The 26122-nt window shown below is 33.8% G+C and overlaps 2 protein-coding genes and 1 pseudogene across 2 annotated transcripts; 2 read left to right on the forward strand and 1 right to left on the reverse strand.

Moving 5' to 3' along the window:
• Positions 1–2122: 2122 nt before the first annotated feature.
• Positions 2123–3043, reverse strand: LOC130871714 (olfactory receptor 5AC1-like). The gene has a single exon (XM_057765278.1). The coding sequence runs from the start codon at positions 3041–3043 to the stop codon at positions 2123–2125; it is 921 nt and encodes a 306-aa protein (XP_057621261.1).
• An 11635-nt stretch (positions 3044–14678) lies between these two features.
• On the forward strand, positions 14679–15599 carry LOC130871671 (olfactory receptor 5AC1-like). Its single transcript, XM_057765220.1, has one exon. The coding sequence runs from the start codon at positions 14679–14681 to the stop codon at positions 15597–15599; it is 921 nt and encodes a 306-aa protein (XP_057621203.1).
• Positions 15600–24509: 8910 nt separating this feature from the next.
• LOC130871853 (olfactory receptor 5AC1-like) lies at positions 24510–25432 on the forward strand (annotated as a pseudogene).
• Positions 25433–26122: the final 690 nt, after the last annotated feature.

Consider the following 26122-nt stretch of genomic DNA (forward strand, 5'->3'; position numbering starts at 1 on the left):
TATTAATCTGTAATTTTAAATTATACATTACCTTTTTAAATGAGATGTTTAAACATAATACCTTAATGAAGAGTAGCAATATATATATATATATATATATATATATATATATATATATATAACAATTTCTGGCCGGGCGGTGGTGGCGCACGCCTTTAATCCCAGCACTCGGGAGGCAGAGGCAGGCGGATCTCTGTGAGTTCGAGACCAGCCTGGTCTACAGAGCTAGTTCCAGGACAGGCTCCAAAGCCACAGAGAAACCCTGTCTCAAAAAACCAAAAAAAAAACCAAAAAAAAGTATTCATTTCTGTATCATATTTCCTCTGTTTGTTAGAAAGAGATTTATTGTGACCATTAACTTCTTATAATCAACCACCTTTAAATGAAAACAAATATTTAAAACAATAATTTTTGGAATTTGGGTATTGTTTTTTAACTCTGCCTATTCTCTTTATATATCTCTGTTCAGATTTCCTGCCTGGCTTATCTCTGCTAAGGCATTGGTCAAAAGACCTTTATTCATTAACTAATGAAAGTGACACATATACAAAAGGACATCCCACATCACTGGTAGAACAAAATTTTATTCTCTATCCATCTATGGGATGGGTTATCTGAAACCTGATGGATAAAATGTATCTGTGTGTCTCAAGGATATGATTAAAATATGTCTTAATGCTAAATTAATGTTTTCTATTGATTTGAAATCTTCACTAATCAGAATGTCATTGCCTCAGCAGTACTGAATATTTTCCTTGTAGTCATTATTCCTCCTTGAAAAATTCTTTTTTTTTGGTTTTTCGAGACAGGGTTTCTCTGTGGTTTTGGAGCCTGTCCTGGAACTAGCTCTTGTAGACCAGGCTGGTCTCGAACTCACAGAGATCCGCCTGCCTCTGCCTCCCGAGTGCTGGGATTAAAGGCGTGCGCCACCACCGCCCAGCTCCTTGAAAAATTCTTGCTAAATAATATATTTTATGGGTTTTGGTTGTTGATATTGTTGCTTTGCTTTGTGAGGAAAAACATAAACTTTGGTAGGTAAGGAAGTGAGGAATATCTGGGAACGGTAGGTGGAGGGGAAAGAATATGAGCAATATATAGTTATGAAAACATTTTAAATAAAAAAGATTAAATAAGCTTTAAAATGAGTCAGAATTATGTGATATTAAAATAATTTAAACAATTTTACTCATTTAAATGTTAAAATTTGGTAACTTCAATAAATATGATGAAATATTTACCTCTTCAAATGTCTTGTTAAATCTCACATAAAAAGTAATTTGAGGTCTGGGAAGGTGGGTCAATGAGTAAGAGAGTTTGCTGTACAAGCACATTGTATAAACCTAAGTTTGAATCCTCTATCCAAAAAGTCAGTTACCAGTAGCTAAAGCAAAGCAGAATCTGGAGACCAGAAGATCACTGGGACTGGCTGGACAGAAGCTATCCTCAAGGTTAGGTGAGAGATTATGTCTCAAAATCACTAAGTTGGAAAACGAGAAGCAGGACAACTGATAACTTCTTCTGCCCCCCCCCCTCTCTCTCTCTTCCTCTCCCCCTCACACCCACACATACCCACACACCACACATTTCTGTGGGTAAAGAGAGAAGTTACTACATAAGGTAAGACCTTCACTTAAAAGCAAAATCTGTGTAGAGAAAATATGGAATATAAGTTTTCCTATTATTACAAATCAACTTAAATTTGCCACTTTTAGCCATTAAATAGAAATGCATTAAAAGTAGTAAAACATATTTTTGAAGAGTATAAACATATTTTAAAGAAAGACTTTATAAAAAAAGAAGGATTTCCTTAGGGAATATAAATCCAAACCACTATTAATATTTATATACCTGTAAACACCACAGTTTGTTTATGTTACAAGATTTAATTTGTTGAGTTAATTTTAATTTATATGCATGGATTTAAAATAACAAATAATGAAAATCTAGATTTAAAGTATTCATTAATGATTTAGAAATCTATATTTCTGACAATATCACAGACTATGTTTACATAAATATTTCATTATTTAACAGTATATTAGCATGCTATGTGTGACAATACAAGATTAGCAATTTTGAATTTTTTAAAAAAATAAAGACCAAATATTTCTCAGAAAATCATTTATGACTTTATGAGATTTTTCAGAGCACCTAAAACTTCCTTATTTCTTAAACTGTAAATAAAGGGGTTCAGCAGAGGAATCACAATGGTGTAGAACAGAGAATACATCTTATTCTTATATTTACTTGGTCCAGACCCAGGGCTCACGTACATGAAGAAGAGAGTGCCATAGAACAAGGAGACAGAGAGCAGGTGGGCACTGCAGGTGGAGAAGGCTTTGTGTCTGCCCCTCTCAGACTTTGTTTTCAGGATGGAAAAGAGAAGATGAACATAGGAGACCATGATACTCATGAAAGTAATAGCTTGTATGACAGCAGCAAAAATGAACACCACCAATGCATTAATAGATGGGTCAGTACAAGAAAGTGTATAGAGTGGCAAGATCTCACAGTAGAAATGATCTATTATATTGGACTTGCAGAATGTTAATCTAAATAATAATCCTACATGGACAAGTGGATGCAGAAAACCAATTGTATATGAAAGACCTATCAGGCAAGTGCACACTCTGTTGGACATCACCACAAGATAGAACAGAGGGTTACATATGGCAACATAGCGGTCATAAGCCATCATTACCAGAAGAAAACATTCTGTGGTGGCACTGAATCCAAAAGCACAATATTGGGCCATGCATTCAAATAGAGAAATCATTCTGCCATGGTCTAAGATGTTGACAAGCATCCTAGGAGTCACCGAGGATGAAGTACAGGCATCTGCAAAGGCTAAACTTCCAAGGAAAAAGTACATAGGAGTGTGAAGATGTGGGTCCTTCCAGATGAGAAAAATTAAGCCAAGGTTGCCCACCATGGTGATGACATAGATGAAGAAGAACACCAGGAACAGGGGGACTTGCAGCTCTGGACAATCTGTTATTCCTCTGAGGACAAACTCAGTCAACAGGGTCCTGTTCACTTCCATAATATCCCCTTAGGCTGCTCACTGTAAAGAAATTTAGATGAAGAAATTATGACCAAGATTCAAGCAAGGTGTAATTGATGTCAGAGCCACATTTTCTCTCTCAGATGCTCATTAATCAACCCATATAAGTATAAAATATTTCTTATTTTACAAATACACCTAACATACGATGCTTCTTACAATTATTTTGAGATAAAGTGAATTTTAATGGTATGTTTATACGAGAAATATTAAGGAATAGCCTAAAGACACCAATAAGGTCTTACTGTATCATCATAGTTACTCAAGTTCCATAGATAGTTGTAATGTTTATTCACAAGAAAGAATGAAAAATAATTAATGCTTATCCAGTACAGCTACTTTAACAATACTGATAAAAGTACAAAGCTGCATAATAAATATCTCAAATGTTCCTTACCTTCTTTATACTAAACAACAAAAGCAGAAAGTTTAGTTTTAATAATATATTTTAATCATTAATTTTTATCTAAGACAAACAAAAAGATAAAAAGATAATAATTTCACCTCTTATTTTAAATAAATATTTTTTCATTTTTTCAAGAAAATTTTACTGAGAAGCTTTTAGTTCATTTAGGAAACTAACTATTTTGTATCTTCTACATTATGACACTATAATACTTATCTCATGACATAGAATTGATAACATGTGATATGCTCAAGATGTTAAAATAACTATAAGAGAAAACATACATGTTCACACACACTCAAGTTATTTGCTGCATATTACAGATCAATACAAGTACTGTACATACACTTTCCAACTCCAAAGAGAATGCAGCTAATAAGGCCTTTTAATAGTTTGATTACACATGCTTCCAAGGAGATTGTGACAATTGTACAGTTATTCCTATAGAAGTACAAAGGGAGTTTTCAAGGTTACAATATAACCTTACAAAAGAAGCCACAACTCTGCAACAAATAAGTTCATAAAAATAATGAAAAAAGTCTTCTGAAGGGAAGAACATACCAGTTGGTTACCCAAAACTAATTGTTCAGACCTGAACACATATACAAAAAGAACATTATACAAATTTAGAAGGTTGTTTTGATGAAACTAGGAATACATACATGTATGTAAGTATATAGACACATATATGTGCATCAAAACAATTAAAGAAAAAGAAGGCATAAATTTGAAAGAGAGCAGTGGTAGAGAGTATATGGGAAGAGATTGATAGAGATGAGGGAATTATGTAATCATATAAGAATCTCAAAAATAAAAATTACATTAAAAATAGTCACAATAAGCAAAAATTAACAGTGTCATCATTATCTGGATTCTACTTAAGTGTTTAAATTGCAAATTTTTTAAAAGAGAAAATCAGTTGAGGAGAACATGATAATGCAAATTAACACAAAATATCCTTGACAAAGATACATAAAGCAAAATAAATTCTCAAAATATGCTTGAAAGTTTCACAAACTGGAAAATAGTAAGAAGGATAGATTCTGCAAAACTTGGGCGTAAGGAGGGAAATCCAAGTCAACATTGTCCGTTAAGCATTTAGTCAATGACACGTTATGCATGATTATGAGCATAAACTATGCTTCAGCTATTCAATTTCTTGCATTGCTGATACACACCTATGTTTTTGTCTCTATATTATATTGATAAATTCTTTATGTACTTAGGTAAATATTCAACACCTCAGTTTGTGACTACCAAAAGCTGATTTTCTCAAAGCATGTGTTTTCCAATTACCCAACCCTACTATGGAAAACTGAGAGTTAGTTAAAAGAAAAAAAGCCTGCAAAGAATAATCTTGAGACAGTAAAGTATATGGATGTACTAAAGAATTTTTTTTCTGAAACAGAAAAGTAATATTGTTATATTGTAGAAATTATTCCTTTTCATTTTTGTTGAGAATATGAAACAAAATCTTTGTTTGGGCTTTGACTTGACATCAAAACATATTAACTAACAGAGAAGCTGACTGTGAGTCTAATAATTATTTGATATTCTACACTAAATTCGCAGAGGCATCAGATTATCCTCATTTAGTATCTGCAATGAAAGTGACTCTTAAGATACAAGAGTATTTTACATATTTCTAGGAATGATATCTAAAGCATGATCCAGGGGAGGACAGTACTCAGTATAGAAAAATCTCACACACTTATATGGTTCTCTGCAGTTGGGAAAGTCTTTCTGCTACAGGAAGGTTTGGAATGTCAGTGCCAGAAAACATTTACTTAGTAAAATATCCAGGATATGGTTCTGTATTTTTATCTTACAGGAGCATGCATGTGCATGTGTGTGCACACATGCGCACACACACACACACACATTTAATTTCAAAATCTTTGATCCTCAGTTACTACCTCTAAATAACTCGGTTATCTGCAGTAATACATCTTGTGAATCTTGTTTTATCTTTTTCTACAAAGTTTTGAGCTCATCAATAAGCATACCCTCATCAATCTTAATCCAAGGTTTTTCATTGATGTCTATAAGCAGCACAGCAAAAAAAACTGTTCAGAGTTCTTCACACATTTATATGACTGGATTCAAATTCTTGTGGTACCAATACCTAAGTGTATGCATAAAAATTAAGAGGACCAGACAAGATGTTTCAGAGTTTTTCACAATCAGTTCTGATTTCTATTTTATTTGGTATTCCACAGATCCTCTCACCAGACATCTTAGTATATTAGCACTTTTATGAAAAGACTCTTAGTATTGAGATATTCTACTTTAAAAAATAATTTCATTCAAATAAAATACTCTATCTCACCTAATGCCTACAAGAAGACATACTGATATAGATACCATGAGATTTACATCATCATGAAGAACGCTTATGGTGAAGAATGAAGACAGCATAGGCAATTTTTCTCTTCATGTCAATTCTCCTTAAAAAGTGTTTGGATGAAAATGATGTTTTTTTTCACATCTTAAATGCTGCTTGTGAGGTCAACACTAAAATTCCTTTAATACTAACAGAATCCCAGTAGAATAGCCAGTCTCCTGATAGTATTCAAAAATTAAGAAGTCACTTCTAACAAACCTATTATAACAATTGTTTCCATGTTTTCTTTTGTTTGAAAACAAAAGCATTACAACTTAATGATAATAAAACACACATTCCATTAAGAGTCTTCTTTAGATGTACTGACTTTCTAACTTGGCTGCAGATATGAAGTAAGAAACCAAGAAAAACTATAAGACAGGTGATATATATATATATATGATGCCTGTATATGGGAACAACTCTAAGACTGGATGAGACATGATTCATCTTGCTGGCTACAAAGTCCATATGGCTTAGTGAATATCATTCTTTCCAATGACATGATTAGAGATTTATATTGCAGTTTGGTTATATAGTTCAAATTGCTTTATAAAGTTGAGAGATGTCTTTTGCCAGTTCAGTCACAGAACAGAAAATCATTTTTAGCTGATTTGGTCATACCACACATTCTATGCTTGTATTAATGTACATATGTATGTTACCTTTAAAAGTTTGTGTATTTTTTGAACAAAAAAGGACCAGACATCAGTGAGGAGAAGTAGCCAGGTTATCCATCCTCTCAGAATACATCTGTTGCAGTTTCCTAAAAAATCTGCATCTAGAACAACTTCATAGTGGCTAGACAAGATGGTTGAGTCTCATAGACTACTTCAGTCAGGATTTCAGTTAAGCCCTGCATTTCCCATCACACACAGACTAGACAACAAATGAGACCGTTAGCTCTCCCTGGCCTTTAATATTATTCCAGTTTTCTTTTCTCAGGGCTCTCAAAAGATGCAATTGCCTGAAGACAGCAGGAAATAATTTTAAGAACATGCTATCCACATTTCCTAAAGCTGTGGTGGGTGGCTTTTGGTTATTCAGTGGGTGGTGAACATTTTTTATTGTTGGGGCGGTAGGTGCAAGTTGTTGTTGGTCATAGTCAAGGTGGAAACTAAACAATGAAGGCTAGATTGAGGGATTTATTTCCTTCTCTTCTATCTAGTGAAAAAAATGGCATAGAGATATAGGAAAGATTGAATAAAAGGGTAGATTAAACTAAAAAGCAGCTACTAGTCTCAAATATTTTACATTGGTGTGGAATTTTGTATACTGATACAAATTTAAGGTTATTTGTGTTATATCTATCTATCTATCTATCATCTATCTATCTATCTATCTATCTATCTATCTATCTATCTATCTATCTATTTATCTACTTTGTTTAGAATATTGTACTTATTTAGCTAATTTAAATGTAAGGTTCTACTCCTTGAAAGCAATTATTATAAACTATTTAGGATAATTAAGAAATGCAGGTTAGTAGTTATCTATAACAATCAAAGTTGTATTCATGTTAGATTTGTTTTCAAGGTTAAACAGAGATATATTTCAGATATATAGATTATTTTCAAACACCCCAGGGATCTACAGAATATGGCATTTAATATGTTTAATAATCATATTTTTAAAGACAGTGAGATATGTCTGCTACTGGCAGCACCAATCTATTTCAGAGAAGATTTTGGGCATTGGATACCCTCCATATGGAGCTTGCTTTCGATGTGGCAAAGCTAGCCACTGGAAAAGAAACTGTCCTTGCCTCAGCTGCTGACCAAATGGATAGGAGAGAACAAAGATAGTCAACTGTTAAACTTTGAAAAGATAAGTAGGCTTGTTTTTCAAAATTTATACTGTAAAGAAAAGTCTATTAGATATTTTAGGTTTATAGACTGAAAATGGATGCCACAATGTTGCAGAGGAACTTAAGTTGACTTTCTAGGCAACCAGATATCTCTGCCATTTATATAGGTTTGGAAGTTGCTTGTTTTGAACTTCCTGTTTACTCAGGTAATATTTTATCCTTCTCTGGTTTCTAATAGAGGTAAAGACTAAATTATTAACAGTTTTAGTTTTCCTTGTAACCAAATTCAGAAAAGAAACATACAAATTAAGAAATGTAGTTTATAGGGTTGAGAAATATAAAAGTTTAAGTTGTTTATCAAAGAAAATATTTTAACTTCTAAAAGAATTATTGTTAGGTAGGTAAAAAATTATGATTAAAAATGGTTTAGTTATAGAATGTTGGAATCACCAAGATAGGATAGATAATAGAGTCCTTTTTCTGAATTTGCCAAATACAAATGGACTGGACATTGGGAATGCAACTCTTACTTGATAATTGGTTGTATTGTATATATTTTTTACTGTGGTAGCATTGAAAATTTTCCTTTTTATTTAGACAAAAGGGGGAAATGCTGTGGGATAATCTTTTTGTAAACTATGAAGTACCTCAATGTTTTACTTCACCTTCTTAAAGCATCTTCTGATTGTTCTAACAAAGAGCTGAATGGCTGATAATCAGGCAAGAGAGGATAGATGGGACTTACAGGGAGAACAAAGAACCCAGGGGAAGAATCTTTGGTGGGGATTCACTAGCATGATGCAGAGGAAACTGAACATACAATATGGAGAAGAGGAAAAAAGCCACCTGGCAGAACATGGATTAATATAAACAGGTTAACATATAGGAGATATGGGGGAACAAGCCTAAGGGAAAGCCAAGCTTTCATACTTAATAAGAAGTCTTTATGTGATTATTAGTTGCTGGTGGTCCAAAGAAATTTCACCAGTCCTTTCTCTCTGAAGTAGATAGTCTAGGGTATTCTGCTAGAGCAACTAGAACAAAAGTAAGGCACTCTTTATGAAAATAGAGAATCTTGAAAAAAAAAAAAGACTCGAGTGCAATGTTGTAAAAGGTAAGTTGTAAACACCAGAGAAGATGACATAGTGTTAACCTGATCAGACTTCAAAGTTGTATTGTATTTAGGAAGCAAATGTCTGTGGCTTAATGTTGCATCTGATGCACTCAGATGTGAAATGCTATAATAATTTTGATCCTACTGCAGGCACTGGCTTTGTGGGAGCTTAGCCAGTTTGGATGCTCACCTTCCTAGACCTGGATGGAGTGGGGAGGACCTTGGACTTCCCACAGGGCAGGGAACCCTGACTGCTCTCTGGACTGGAGAGGGAGGGGGAGAGAAGTGGGAGGAGGGGGAGAAGAGTGAAGGAAGGGGGAGGGAAATGGGAGGAGGGGAGGAGGCAGAAATTTTTTTCAATAAAAAACAACAGAAAAAGAAAAAAATGTTAGAGTGATGTCTTTAAGATGGCCTACCTCTGCTAGTATTTTTCCTTAATTTCCTCCATCTAAATAACTTTGTTTCTACCAAGTCAATTTAGAGGTGGAATTCACTATGTGTAAAAGGTTTTTTTGGTGTGTGTATAGAGTTAAATTAAGTTTCCAGTGGATAGAACATATCTCATTTTTTTTCTCTCCTCAACTCTATTCTCTTGTAAAAGAGATGGGCAGCTTCACTTATGAATAAGTCAAACAGGCACCAATACAATTCAAGTCATCATTAAGTGTGTATTTATCATGCCAACAGTGCCAAGTGCTTCACTTTCATTCTCCCATTTCCCCCCTCTGGAAATATTGTAGACACATATTAGTAACTTTATTTTGTTAGTGGGGAAATTAATTTAAGAATATTTATTTGATCAATATATTAGATGCAAAATATGCAAGTTTATATGATCCAAAAAAGTATGAAATCAGCTCCCAAAACAAATAGATCTACTAGATCAGCACCAAAAAAGTGAAAGACCTACATGGTGAGAACTTCAAGCCTTTGAGGAAGGAAAATGGAGAAGATAGTAGAAGATGGAAAGATTGCTCATGCTCATGAATCAGTGGGATTAACATAGTAAAAATGGCCATCTTACCAAAATCAACCTACAGAGTCACGTTTAATAAAATTTAATGACATTATGTTCATGTTTTTTCGTGACTAATATTTAGATTTCTTGTCAAGAAATGAACTGAGAGAAATGATGGATAATTATTTAAATAAGCATTATTATTTCAGGAATTATCTCTTATAGATCATCAACAAAAGGTTCAAACATGTGAATTATATCTCATGTTCATAAACATGTATAATATGTCATTCACTAAATCATAAACTATGGTGTTACTGACTTTCGTTAACTACCACAGCCTCTTGGATTTAGTCTAAGTCTTAACTACTGTATATTTAATGTGCCTCTTTATTGGACTTTAAAAGTGTGTAATAATTAAGTATCTTATTATACTATGGAAGCAAAGCTACAAAGATCAGTTTTAATGCCTTGGAGGAAAGCAGTCATATCACTAAAGTTATTTTTAGAAACTGATACAACATTTCTAACAGCTGTGAAGGGTCAGTATCAAATATATGGATGTATTTTAAGAGCTTCAAAGGAGATAGTTAATGAATGCTTCTATAAGGGATCTATAAGGGTATTTTGAGGAAATAAATGAAACAAGATTGATGGTTTCATTTGGACTGCTATATGCTCAGAATCTGAATAGTGGGAGCTGCTGGCTCTAACCAGCTGCCTAGGCCAGAGTGGGCTTGAGAAAGCATGTTCCATAGGAGCAGGAGCAGATCCAGTCCAAAGACTTTGGCAGACCAGGACTGAGCCAGTGATCTGGGCCAGAGCAGACCTGAGAAAGTGAACTCCACAGGAACATTTACAGGGGAACAACTACTGAGCATGTTTATTCATTGTGGTTTGCTGTAATGGTCTCTGTCTGTTATAAAGAGAAGTTTCCTTGATGACGGATGAAGCTACACTTATCTGTGTTCATGCTGACAAATATTTTAGACTTTAATTAGGTATTATAATGGTTTAGTAAAGTGGTAGTTGTAGGTTCTTCCTATAACTTTATTAATCCTGGGTATTTAGCTAGGCTTCCAGTATCAAGCATGGTTTCCTTATTGTTGAGTATGTCTTAAGTTCAATTAGTGAAATGTTTGGCATTGCTAAGATATGTATGCTACTACTGTGTGCTTAGGGTTTTTAAGATATGTTGTTCTATGTTCTGGTTCACAAGCACCATAGCCAGGTAGGACTGTTATTTGCTTCCCTCATTTTGAAACTTACATGCCTCCTTTTGGTAAATGAAAGCCTACTCTCAGGAAGGAGGCTTTCAGGACAGCTCTAGATCAGGTATGGTGTTTCTAGTGATAGGGCCTTACCATCTACTTCTGGGGTGCAAGAAGGGCAACATCAATATCATGTAGGGTTTTAGAAACTGTGTTTTGAAAAATTTTTTGAAACCTGTGGCTAACTACTCAAATGAAAATTTCTTATTGGTGTTGTGGTTTTTGTTAGATGGTCTTTGACTCTCAGAGGGAGCACTAAAATCCCTGATGGAACATTTTTATTTTAAACATTATGTGAATAGTTATACAAAGACTGGATAAGTTCACAATCTTATCAGTGTGAATGATGGTTCTTTTTTCCCCATAATCCCTCAGCACTTGTCAGTTGTTTTATAATAAGATAAATTTAATTGGAAAGCTGTTACATCTAAAACACTAGAAGAATCTCAATGGAATATGTGTTTTATTAAGTTGAAATGTTTTGATTTTCAAAAGAAAGAGGGCATATGAAAACATTTTTTATAATAGTTTCCTTGTAGAGACTTTTTAATTCTTTGCATACTCTCGGGAGAATGGCAATTCTACTGGGATTATTTTAGCAGCACTGAGGGAATTTTACTGTTAACCTCACAAGTAGCAGTTCAGATATGAAAAAAAAATTGTTCAATTCAAATTCTTTTTAAGGAGAATTAACATGAAGAGAACAATTGCCTATGCTATCTGTATTCATTACTTTAAGAGTTCTTCATGATGACTTATATCTCATGGCATCCACATCCATACATCTCCTTGTAGGAGCTAGGTGAGGATTCAGTATTTTATTGGAATGTAAATATTTTTAAAGCAGAATCTTTTACTACTAAGTTTTTCATAAAATTGCTAATATACAAAGGATATCTCTGTTGAGAGGATTTATCCATAAAATTGAATAGTATGAAGTACTGATTGGAAAAAATCTGTAAACATCTTGTCTGGTCCTCTTAAATTGTATGCCTACACACTTAGGCATTTGTAGAACAGGAATTTCAACTCAGTCATGAGGATGTGTGAAAAACTCTATGCTTAGTGTTTTTGCTATATTGCTTATTGATATCAGTGAAAAACCATAGACTTATAGATTGCAGAGGGTATGCTTCTTGGTGAAGCCACAATTTAAAACAAGATTTATGACTTTGATTAGGGTACATAACCCAGTAATTTGGAGATATAATTGAGACTCAAAGATTTTAAATTCAAAAAGAACTCTGTAATTTAATGTTACAGAACCAATATGCTGGGTATTTTACTAAGCAAATGAATTCTGACACTGACATTGAATTCTTCCTGTAGCAGATATACTGAGATCTGCTGAGAACCATAGAAGTGTGTGGCATCTTACAATAGTCAGTTTGTCCTCACCTGGTTCATGGATTAGATAGCATTCCTAGAAATACGTAAAAAGTATAAAATTAGGTATCTAAAGAGTCAGTTTTACTGCTGAAAGATATCTCAGAAAGTACAAAATAAAGATAATCTGAGCCCTTTGGAGATTTAGTGTAGAAAATTGAATAATTATTAGATCAATATGTGTTCAATATGAAACACAAACTAACAGTTAATATGCTGTCATGTTCAATCAAACCCCAAAGTTTGTGTTTCATATTGTCAACAAAAATGAGAAGAAATAATTTCTACAATATAACTTCTTTGTTTTACAAAAAATAATTCAGCACATCCATCTATTCTTACTGTCTCAAGATTATTCCTTTTAGGCTTTTATTTTTATTACTGTCCTTTCAGCTACTCATTTTGTATGTTTGTGGTTGGGCAATCAGAAAGCACATGCTCTGAAAACTTCAGATTTTGGCAGTCTCGGACTATGCTATGAAATATTTAGCTAAGTTTATAAAGGACTTATCAATATGATATAGAAGCAAAAACATAAGTAGGTAGGTTATTCAGACAGTTGTTCTTTATGTAATAACTTGAGGATTGTGAATCCCACAATTGTTTGCATTCTGGGAGTTAGATACCCCGGGTTCTTGTTTCTTGATGATTACCTTCTAGTGCATAAAAGCAACTCAAGGATTGGAAAATATGAAGCACAGTTTATGATAATAGTTATGTATAATGTGTCATTGACTTAGTGATAAACTGTAACAATACTGACTTGGATTCTCCCTGCCTAGCCTCAAGTTTCAATGGAACTTATCCTTCTCACTAGTTTATACTTTGTGAAAGTTTCAAAGATTTTACTGTTTATCTTTGTCATACACATTTCCGATTAATGTGCTTCATTGTGTTCCTGTCCCCATTCTCTGCTTTTCTATTTAAACAAAATTTATGATTTGAACACTTAAGTGGAATACAGATAAAGATGACCCTGGAAATTTTTCCTTTTATGGCTTATTTCTTTAATATATATTTTATTTTTGAGATTATTATGATATAATTTCCCCCCTTCCTTTTTCTAATTCTTCCCATATACTCCCCACTCCTGCCATCTTCCTATTTCATGGCTTCTTTTTAAATTGTTGTTCTTCAATATGTATGTATATATTAATATTGCTAGTTTTATAAATATAAACATATTTATAAATATCTAGTTATAAAAACACCATTCCCAGTCTATGTTATGTAATACACACACACACATATGTATATATTGCTTACTATTTAGTATTGCATAACCAAGTGGTATGTTCTTCAATATAAAAGACTATTTTTTACATTCAGCATTCCTTGTTTGGATGAACTCACTTGCTATAGGATTGTGTCTTTTTTGTAATATTACATTCTAACTTTGATTATGGGAGCAACTGGAGAATTGTTGCAATCTTCATAGAAGCATGTGTATTTAAATTATTAAAATCATTTTCAGCTGCGTACTTTTCAGAATTAGAAGATTTGTATACATCTTATAAGATGCAAAATTAAAGATGTAAGAGCTGTATCTTTAATTTTGCATCTTATGAGATGCAAACAAATCACAAGTGTATGTATTAGCATGTGTGCTTCCTCTTATAAGAGTTATTTTAACATCTTGGCTATATCAGCTCAAATATTAATTCTATGTCATGAGCTAAGAATTATAGTGTCATAACATACAAGATAACAAATAATTAGTTTCTTAAATGAGCCAATGACTGGTAAACAGAGTTTTATAGCAGAAATTTAAAAGTATCTATTTATTATCTTTTTATGTTTCTTTTAGGAAACAATTAATGATATATATTATCAAAACTAAAGCTCTTCCTGCTTTTGTTATTCAGTATAACGAAGATAAGAAGCAGTTGAGAAATTGATTATACACTTTGTACTGCTATCACTATTGTTTAAAGCAACTAAAGCACATACGTATTATATATTTTCCATTCTTACTTGTGTATAAAACCTTATAAGTGTGCAACTTAGAGTGACTATGAGAGTACTCTAGGACCTTATTGCTATGTTTAGGTTATTACTTAATAATTCTCATAAAAATACACCATGAAAATTCACTGTACCTCAAAATCACTCTAAGAATCTTTGTATGTCAGGTATATTCATAAAGTCAGAAATATTCTATACTTATATGGGTGGATTAATGAGCATCTGAGAGAGAAAATGTGATACTGACATTAATTCCACTTTTCTTGAATCTTGGTCATATCTTTCATCTATATCTCTTTACAGTGAGCAGACTGAGGGGATATTATGGAAGTCAATAGGACTCTGCTGACTGAGTTTGTTCTCAGAGGAATTACAGATCTCTCAGAGCTGCAAGTCCCCCTGTTCATGGTGTTTTTCTTCATCTACATTACTACCATGGTGGGCAACCTTGGCTTAATTTTTCTCATCTGGAAGGACCCACATCTTCACACTCCTATGTACTTTTTCCTTGGAAGTTTAGCCTTTGCAGATGCCTGTACTTCATCCTCAGTGACTCCTAGGATGCTTGTCAACATCTTAGACCATGATAAAATGATTTCCCTCCATGAATGCATGGCCCAATATTATTTTTTTGGATCCAGTGCTACCACAGAATGTTTCCTTCTGGTAATGATGGCTTATGACCGCTATGTTGCCATATGTAACCCTCTGTTCTATCTTGTGGTGATGTCCAATAGAGTATACACTTGCCTGATAAGTGTTTCATATATAATTGGTTTTCTGCATCCACTTGTCCATGTAGGATTATTATTTAGATTAACATTCTGCAAGTCCAATATAATAGATCATTTCTACTGTGAGATCTTGCCACTCTATACACTTTCTTGTACTGACCCATCTATTAATGCATTAGTTGTGTTCATTTTTTCTGCTGTCATACAAGCTATTACCTTCACGAGTATCATGGTCTCCTATGCCTGTGTCCTCTTTTCCATCCTGAAAACAAAGTCTGAGAGGGGCAGAAACAAAGCCTTCTCCACCTGCAGTGCCCACCTGCTCTCTGTCTCCTTGTTCTATGGCACTCTCTTCTTCATGTACGTGAGCCCTGGGTCTGGCCCAAATAAATATAAGGATAAGATGTATTCTCTGTTCTACACCATTGTGATTCCTCTGTTGAACCCCTTTATTTACAGTTTAAGAAATAAGGAAGTTTTAGGTGCTCTGAGAAAACTCATAAAGTCATAAATCCTTTTCAGAAAAATATTTAATGTTTATCCTTTAAATACATCAAAATTTCTAGTTTTGTATTGTCACATATAGCAAGCTAATATACTGATAAATAACAAATATTTCATGTAATCTTTAGTCTGTGTGATTGTCATATAAATATTACAGATTTCTAAATCATTAATGCACACTTTTAATGTAGATCTCAATTTTTGTTATTTTAAACCCACTCCGATAGATTAAAATAACTCAGCAAATTAAATCTCCTTGTAACAAAAGCAAATTGTAGTTTTTATAGATATATAAATTTTAGAAGTAGCTTGAATTTATATTCTCTTAGGAAATTCTTTATTGGTTTAAATCCATTGCTTAAAATATATTTATGCTCTCCAAAAATGCTACTACTTTTAATGCATATTTATTTAATGACTAAAAGCTGCAAGTGTAAGTTTATTTGTTATAATCAGAGGAAATCCTATATTCCATATTTGCTGCTCAGAAAGTCTTGTATTAATTGAAGGTCTTATCCTATGTCTTAACTTTTCTCATTACTCACAGAAAGTGTGTGTGTGTGTATGCATGACTGTACCTCTCTCTATGTGTGTATATGACTCTGTGTGTGCATCTGTGTCTCTGTGTGAATGTGTATCAGTATGTGTGTATGACTGTGTGTATGTGTGTGTGTGATACATGGAGGCCAGAAGATTTTTCATTTTCCAACTTAGTGATTTTGAGACAGTATCTCTCACTCTACTTTGGGATAGAGTCCTGGCCAGCAAGGTCCAGTCATCCTCTGGTCTCCAGACCCTACTATGCTTTGGTCTTTCTGTATGAAGGGGATTCAAACCCAGGTTTGTTCAACATACTTGTACAACAAAGCTTCTTAACCACTGATCCGTCTTCCTGGCCCTCAAATGACTATGTATGTGCTTAACAGTACATTTAAGAGGTCATCATTTCTGTCATATTTATTGAAGCTATCAAATTTTAAGAGTTAAATAACTAAAATAGTTTAAAGTATTTTAATAACAAATAATTCTTTTAAAACTTATTTAAATTCTTACATTTTTATTTAATAAGTTTCCATATAAAACATTTTTCTCATATTCTTTCTCCTTCCCATCATTTCCCAAATATTCCTCTCCTCAAAACCTACCCATGTTCATGATTTTTCTCATAAAACAATACAGCAGGAAAACAAAAAGATAACACAACTCAAAAGTAAATAATTTAGCAAGAGTTCTTCAAACAGCAATAATTGTTCCAAGCATAATATGCACTACTCATGCAGCAATGACATTCCTACTAGGGAAGATTTGAACCCTATTAGAAACATATGAATTTAGCATTAAGACATATTTTAATTATGTCCTGGTGGCACATGGATACATTCTACTGAGTGGGTTTCAAATAACCTACTCATAGATTTATAGAGCATAAAAATCTTTGTTCTCCAAACTAGGTTTTTTCTTTTAAAATAAACATCAAACCATAATTTTATAAGTATACAGTCAGGATTAGTTTTTATTTAATTTTGCCCTAAGGAATATTTCAAAGACTTTGATTTTGTGAACTTAATCATATACACACTATCTTTACATTTTATTTTTTATACATTGTACAACATAGTTAATCCTCCTAGTTTCATCCATTTATATATTTTGAAAATCTACTAATGTTAGAGACAAACTAATTTGCAATCTAAAATTCTTTTCAAACCCAAAGTATTTCATTTTCCTGTTATTCTTTATCACAAATATGCTTTACAACTATCTTTTATTTAGTATTTTCTACATTTAATAATCTTGTTCTCTAAAAAGCACCTTAAAATAGACTATTTTCTCATACAATACATTCATATTATAATTTCCCTTTTCTCTACTCCTCCCAGTTGCTCTGCACCTCTCCCCTGTCAGATTGTATCCCTTTCTGTTTTTCATTAGAAAGAGCAGGCATCTTAGAAATAACAACCAAAACTTAACAAAATAAAATATAAAAAAATGATGCAAAAACTTCCATAAGAAGTTGGACAGAGCAACCCAACAGAAAAAAAATGTGTCCCAAGAACAGGCAAAAGATTCAGAGATCCACTTGTTCTCATAGTCAGGTGTCCCATTAAAATTCTAAGCTTATAGCTATAATACATACAGAGGATCTGGTGCAGACTGATGTAGGCCTTGTGCTGCTTGAGTTTTTGTGAGTTCATATGCCCTTTGCATAGTTAAATCAAAGGAACTTGGTCTCCTGGTCTCCATTTCCTCTGACTCTTAAAACCATTTCACATCCTCTTCCATAAGATTGTCTGAGCTCTGAGAAGAGGTATCTGATTGAAACTTCCAATTATACCCTTTCTTAGCATAATGTCTGACTGTGGGTCTATATATTTGTTCCCATCTCCTATCAGATGTCACTTTAACAATGTCTGGATAAAGCTCTGGTCTACTTGTATAGCAGAATAACATTTAGGATGCATTTTATTTCTTTTTAGTTTATTGTTTGACAAGTTGTGTTTGGTTTTACCCCAAACTGGGCTATCTAGTCTCTCTTTCTTAGTATTTACCCAAGCAGTGTTGAGTATGAGTTTCTTTTCAAGGAAACACATTAAGGAGTATAGCCTTTGTCTGCGAGGTCCCTGGTCAGCTAGGGGCTCTGACCCTGTACCAGAAGATCCATCAGAGAAGTGAGTGAGTTCCTGACCCACAGCATCAGCCTGGGAGATGGAGCACAGACATTCCTCAACCCCCTATCCTTTCTGGTTATTCTGCAGGGTCTACTCTCCCCTGCTACTGTCTCCCTCTTCCTATCCCATCCCAGCTTGCACCCAGAAAACCCCTCCCTTCTTCCTCTCTTCTTTGGGGCCATAAGATCCCCCAGCTCAGCCCTTTGGGCACTAGGACTGGGTGGTGAGTGCGACCAGGTGTAAGTTCCTTTGTTTCAATAGCCTGCTGCAGCAAGGTAGACCTTTTGTTTGCGAGGTCCCTGGCCAGCAAGGAGACATGATCCTGTATCAGAAGATCCATAGGGGAGCATTTGGAGGAAGAGATGGACAGGCGCCAATGCACGAATTCCTCCAACAATCTGAAAAACCACATGAAAACACCAGAACCCAGTGAACTTACAACAGGAGGACTTGAACACCCTAATCAAGAAGAAGTAGAAAAAATTGACTTTATAAAAGTGATAGAGTCCCTTAAACAGGAGGTGAAAAACTCCCTTAAAGAAATGGATGAGAAGAATAACAAAAAGTTTGAAGAAATGAGTAAATCCATAAATGATATCCTAGGAAACCCAGAAAAAACAATCAGATAATGGAAACAGTTCAAGACCTGAAAACTGAAATGGAGGCAATGAAGAAAACACAGACTGAGGGCCGTCTGGATATGGAAAATCTAGGTAAATGAACAGAGACTACAGAAACAAGCATAACCAACAGAATACAAGAGATAGAAGAATCTCAGCTTCTGAAGACACCATAAAGAAAATAAATGCACTGATCAAAGAAAACAGCAAATCCAACAAATTCTCATCACAAAACATTCAGGAAATCTGGGATACAATAAAAAGACCAAACCTAAGAATATTAGGGGTAGATGTAGGAGAATTACAGCTCAAAGGCCCAGAAAATATATTCAATAAAAGTATAGAAGAAAACTTTCCCAACCTAAAGAAAGATATCTCTATAAAGGTTCAAGAAGCAGACAGAACACCAAATAGACTGGATCAAAAAAAAATCCCCTCGCCATATAATAATCAAAACACAAAACATACAGAATAAAGAAAGAATATTAAGAGCTACAAAGGAAAAAGGTCAAGTAACTTATAAAGGTAAACATATCAGACTTACACCTGACTTCTCTATGGAAACCATGAAAGCCAGAAGGTCCTTGATAAATGTACTTCAGAAACTAAGAGACAATGGATGCAAGCCTAGACTACTATACACAGCCAAGCTTTCATTCATTATCAATGGAGAAAACAAAATATTCCAGGATAAAAACAAATTTAAACAATACATAGCCACAAATCCAGCCTTACAGAAAGTAATTGAAGGAAAATCACAAACCAAGGAGTCCAACAATGCCCACAATAACTCAGACATCTAGCGACCCTTCACCAGCACAACTCAAAGAAGGGAAACACACAAACTCTTCTACCAAAAAAAAAAATGACCGGAGTTAACAACCGCTGGTCATTAAAATCACTTAATATCAATGGACTCAATTCACCTATAAAAAGGCACAGACTAAGAGACTGAATACGAAAACAGGATCCAGCTTTCTGCTGTTTACAAGAAACACACCTCAACCATAATTTGGATACTTTTATACATTTATATGCTTTATAATGACAGCAAGTTCTATAGATATCATAATTGGGGACTATAATAAAAAACATATGTAGGAGGAGGGCTGCTTGTTTGTCCTGGTTGCTTAGAATTGGAATAATCACACAGAAACTGTGTTAATTAAATCACTGCTTGGACCATTACCTCTAGTTACTTATTGGCTAACTTTTACATATTAATTTAACCCATTTCTAGTAATCTGTCTATCACCATGAGGCCATGGCTTATCTGGTCAAATTCTGGCATCCGTCTCTGGTGGGGCTACATGACTTCTCGCTAAACTCTTCCTTCTTTTTCCCAACATTCAGTTTACCTCTGTTCTCTGTGCAGGCCCAAGACAATTTCTTTATTAACCACTGGTATTTACAGAATACAGAGGGAAATCCCACATCAAACATAAGACATAAATAACATGCATTTGGTATCTAAAGGAAGGAGGATGCCAATAATTATTTTTAGAGAATAGTTTCACTTGGAGCCTTTAGTATTTTGTATATTTAAGGACTTGGGAGTGTATTGTAAGAAAGAAAACAGGATAATAGGAAAATGGCAGAGGAAACATAATAGAAAACCTGTTATCTTGTTAGTATCTATGTTTTCCCTTTTAGAAATATATAATTATATATAGTCAGACTGTTTAGTTTTAATTGAGAGTAACATAAACCACTTAAATTTCTAGCCAGTTTAATTTTATGTGCAAAACCTATGGTCAAGTACTTCCTTCTAACTTTATCCAGATGAGAAAATAGACACTTCAGAAAGCCAAGTTGAAGAAAAAGGTTGAGTGGTAAAATGTAATCCTTTGGATTCTGAAGTGGTGGGGTTGAATTTTCCTTCAGTTAGAAACACAAACATTGTATTTTACATAAGTAATAGCTGAGCTTCTTTTCAATCCAGTAAGATATTATGGAAGAACTATGAAACAATTAATGGTGTAGTAAAATGATATACAGCTATGATGTCAAATCCTTTTAACTGTATTTAGTTAATTATTATGCCTGTTTCTCAATGTGGGGTCTAGGATAATTGAGAATACTAGTTGCTATGTTAGGAACAAGGAGAATCATAAATCCTATGAAGGGAGTTTGCCTTTGAAGTGGTGGTGAAAAGGTAGTAGTATATTTTATAAGGATCAATCAGTGTGGAAACTGTATCTGAAGACTCTATTGTAAGACACAATGGCTAGGAGGTTATGTAAGTCCAAACAAGGTACGAATAATTTCTGGGTTGAAATTAATCATGGACAAGCAAAGAAATCTATGGATACAATATAGTCTTCAGATAATAAAATCTAGAAGAGTTAGTTTCCTAAGAAGAACACAGGAAGAAAATTAGGCTTAGGAACAGGGTAGAGAAAGACCATTTCAGGATTGAACTTGTTTAATTTCAAGTGCCTTTGGGATTTTCCCATGAAAATAAAGTTAATTAGGCAATTTCAATTGTGCTCAATTATAGAGAATAACAGGAAGGAAAACAAACTCACTGCAAACACTGCTCATCATAACTGCTAAGTAAGCCCCTACAGAGTATCAGAGGACACATGCACACTCTTAATTGTAATTTTGTGTGGATTATTTAATGATTCTTGACAATGCCTAGTTGAACAATGCTGACAGTGTCCTATTGGTAGTCTCTTCAAAATACTCAGGGAACTTCAACATTGTCTAGAGGGTGAATTAACAGTAGGTAAAAGAAATGCTATCCTGCTCTAGTTTGGAGTTCCTGAGGAAAATCTGTGCACAAATAACATTGTACTTTGTATGGTATTTCCAGAAAATGAGCATGGTTCCAGTTTTCCAATGTTTTGCAGTGATTGGGTGAGAGTTGAGATATTTTCATAATTTTCACTGATACAAAGTTGCATTTTTTGTTAGAGAACAAAAAATTTCCAGGCATAGAAATTGATGCTCATTTGCTGATGCTCCATTTACAATTCATGGTGGAAGAGACAGTATCGTTAAGAAGTTTGTATTAATTAATTGAGCATTGAAAGGCGATTCATTTCCCTCTAGTATATTTTATATACAAATTCATAAGTATTTCCCTCAAATAATACTGCATGATCTGAAACTGAAAATATTAGTAGTCTGATGATATGAATAATCTTGAATCTTAGATGATATGTATCTAGTCAGTTATAATTTTAATCAGTATTTGATACTCTTTTCCATAACAGAGTTCTTGTAGCTATTTGAAAGAATTCCAATTTGCTCCCAATCTTGTATTTTCAGTAAAGACAGAACTTGTTCATTCTCCATTCTGAGATTTATTCTCAAAGCTGATAATTTAAAATTAGATGAATATAATATACTGTTATAACTAGAATATTATGGTCTTCAAGTATTAACTATTCTTATCAAATTATTTATGCTTTCAACATATGGAAACATAACAACATGTATTCTTGTATGTATTATACCTTAAAAATATTAATCTGAAAACTGAACGGTCTTTAAGAAACTGTCAATCACAAAAGTCTCAATTTAATTTAACTTTATATGTCCTTTCATGACAGGGTCAGAAATAAAGAGCACAGGAATAAGCTTTATCAGAGAATTGCGGGGCAAAAAACAACTTTCTTTTCTTTTGTAAGTTTTTCTTTTCTTTTTGCCAATTTAACAGATTCTTTATTAATTAAAGGTAAGTTTAAGGTTTTTTTCTTAAAGTATCTACTTTCCATGCTAAAAATTTTCCCCACTTAAAATATTTAAATCGTTGGTTCTCAACCTGTGAATTATGATTCCACCTAAAATCATAGGAAAACATAGCTGTTTAAGTTATGATTTATAATAGTAGCAAGATTACAGTTAAGAAGTAACAACGAAAATAATTATATAGTTAGGAATCACCACAAAATAAGGAACTGTAGTTAAGAGTCACAGAATTAGGAAGGTTAAGAACCATTGGTAAGCAAATATATTTCTTTTCCTTGGGTTTATTTCTGAACTTAGCTGAGTTTTAGTTCTAAAATTAAAGATGAAGTGCTCCTCGTTTTACATGGGATTTTCAGTATAGAAATACCCCTATAAAAGACAACAATCGGAAGTCACTGTTCTTTTATTTCTGCCTCTGTTCTACGATACGCCATTAACTTGTAAAGGCCCTTCTTTCAGATATCTACAAGCAATTTATACATATGCATGCTTACAGTTTTTTTTTTGTTTGTGAAATGATTTAGGATTTATGGGATTCTTTCCTGCTAGAACTCTCACTGGGATTTATTACTTGTTTCTTCTTCACCCCCTTCCTTTCCTCTATCTCCCCTCACAAAACAGCAAAAACTCCACGCCCAAATACACTATAGCGAATTTAGCATTTTTTACCAACATGCAAAATATATTTTTAAATGATTCGTTGTACACAAAATTATTAGCGGTATGACAATAAAGAATTGTAACTATTTTCATTTATCTACATATCACTCAAGATTTGATATTGTCTAACAATCTCAAATTTTGTTTCTGTTTCTTCTTTCAGCACCGAATTTTAGTCTATGTTATTAATTTCTCCCACTACTTTATTCTGGATATGTGTTTCCCTTCCCACCATAAAAAACAAAGAATTATATATTACATGCACACACACAACACGCACACAGATTAATTCTTGTGTGTTTATGCTTTTATTTCTAGGGTATAATAAAAGGAGAATATATTTACATTTAAAATGGGATTTTATAAAATTGTTTTTAGAAAACCTGTAGCAATTACTTTTCCATAATTAGTATATGAAAATATTATTTATATAATCTCCATTTATATTGGAATATATTATGCATTTTAATTTCTGATAATGTTATGTATAAATAGCGATATATGTGAGTATGTATTGTGTGTATGTAAATTGTATACCCCAAATTGACCATCTTTCATTTCACTGTGGTCAGAATACAGACATAAATCTTCATATTACTTTCATTCATACATTAAAATGTATTTCTCAAATTTATTATATGTTATTTGTTTTTAAGATACTGCTTGTTGTTGTTGCTGCTGTTTGAGTTATGATGAGTTGTTTCCTTGGATAATAGAGTTAAGCTACTCTTTCTTTGCTATGTGTTACTTTCTAAGTTTGATGTGAGGATGGAGTCTAATTTATTATTTCCAGATATATAACTGGCAGTTACAATCATTGTTTTGGGTTCATATCTGTCATATACATACTAGAACTTATTTTCTTAACTTATTTTTATCTCTCTATTCTGTCTACTTATGGTTTTGTCCTAATGTTTTGTTCATTAAGCCTTTAACTTAGTTCACTATTTATTAAGTATGTTTGATTGCTCTTACTCCTTATATTAACCTTAAGAGTGGAAACTGATTTTTCATGTGAAGGTTTATAAAACCTTGCTAAACTGAAAAACAAAACATTTGCATTAAATTTTTATATCACTTTATATTTATTTTTTATTATAGGAAATTTTAACTGATTATTTAAGTAAATAAATGAAAGAAAATACTTAAAACTAGTACAGAAGCATCATATAGGACTATATTATATCCTATAATATATTACATCTCCCCATCATATAATTCTACCTGGTTGTTCTCTCCTTTTCACCTTAGAGATTGTCCGGGTTTGATATGGCAAAAAGAAACCAGACTCTGTTGACTGAGTTTGTCCTCACAGGACTCACGGAGCGTCTAGAGTTGCAGGTGCTACATTCCTGGTGTTCCTTGTCATCTACCTCATCACCATGGCGGGCAACCTTGTACTGATTGCTCTCATCTGGAAGGACTTTCACCTTCATATCACTCCCATGTACTTATTCCTCAGCAGTTTAGCTTTTGCTGATGTATGGACTTCATCCTCTGTGACTCCCAAGATGCTTGTCAATTTTCTATCTACAGATCGGGAAATATCCCTGATTGAGTGCTTTGCCCAATTTTACTTTTTCTGCTCCAGTGCAACCACAGAATGTTTCCTGCTGCTAGTGATGGCCTATGACTGCTATGTTGCCATATGCAGCCCCCTGCTTTATCTAGTGGTGATGTCCAAAAAGCTCTGTACTCAGTTCATAGTTGTTTTTATTTTATAGGTGTTTTGAATTCAACAATTCATGTGGAGCTGTTAATCAGATTCACTTTCTGCAGGTCCAATGCTATACATTATTTCTACTGTGAAATTGTTCAGTTACTCACAATTTCTTGCATTGATCCTACACTTAATGTGCTGGTGGTTTTCATCTGCTCACTCTTTATACAAACCTTCACATTTGCAAACATTGTAGTCTCTTATACCGTGTGCTCTTTGCCATCCTGAGAAAGAAGTCTGAAAAGGGCAGAAGCAAGCCTTCTCCACCTGTAGTGCCCATCTGCTATCTGTCTCTTTGTTCTATGTAAATCTCTTCCTCATTTATATACGTCCTGCGTCTGGACCAGCTGAAGATAAGGAAAAACTGTATTCTTTATTTTACACTATAATAGTCCCCTTGCTAAATCCATTTATGTATAGTCTGAGGAATAAAGAGGTTCTGGGAGCTGTGAGAAGACTAAAAAAGAAATAAACACAGATGACAGAGCTAGTGGGAGCTCACAGTCTCTGGACAAACAGGGAACCTGCATGAGACCAAATTAGGCCCTCTGCATATGGGTGACAGTTGTGTAGTTTGGTCTGTTTGTGGGACCCCTGGCACTGAAATCAGGACCTGTTCCTGGTGCATGAGCTGGCTTTTTGGAACCTATTCCCTGTTCTGGATTGCCTTGCTCAACCTTGATGCAGGGGGAGGAGCTTGGTCTTGCATCAACTTGATATGCCATGCTTTGTTGACTCCCATGGGAGGCCTGCCACTTTCTGAAGGAGGAATGGATTGGGGGAGTTAATGGGAGATTGGGAGAGGGAACAGAAAGAGAGAAGGGAAGGGAAACTGTGGTTGATAAGTAAAATAAGTGAAAAAATAATAAAAATGTCAGGGGAAAAATAAATAACCATTTGTCACAAATTCCAAATGTTTTTTTTTTAATTTATCATATAACAAGAACAAAACACAAACAAAAACGACAAACCCAAGTTCACTGTATGAGGTACCACTCTGCCATTTCAGCACAGAGTTGTTACTCAGAATGTTTTGTGAGCTCATTATGATGGCAGAAAGTTGGTTAACACATAAATTATCTTTTTTTTTACTGTAATGTACCAAGGAGATGACAAGAACTTATGAAAATTTGAGAATTTGACAGTTTCATTAGACAGAGAG

The sequence above is a fragment of the Chionomys nivalis genome, chromosome 3, assembly GCF_950005125.1.
Source record: "Chionomys nivalis chromosome 3, mChiNiv1.1, whole genome shotgun sequence".
NCBI classification, from domain to species: domain Eukaryota; kingdom Metazoa; phylum Chordata; class Mammalia; order Rodentia; family Cricetidae; genus Chionomys; species Chionomys nivalis.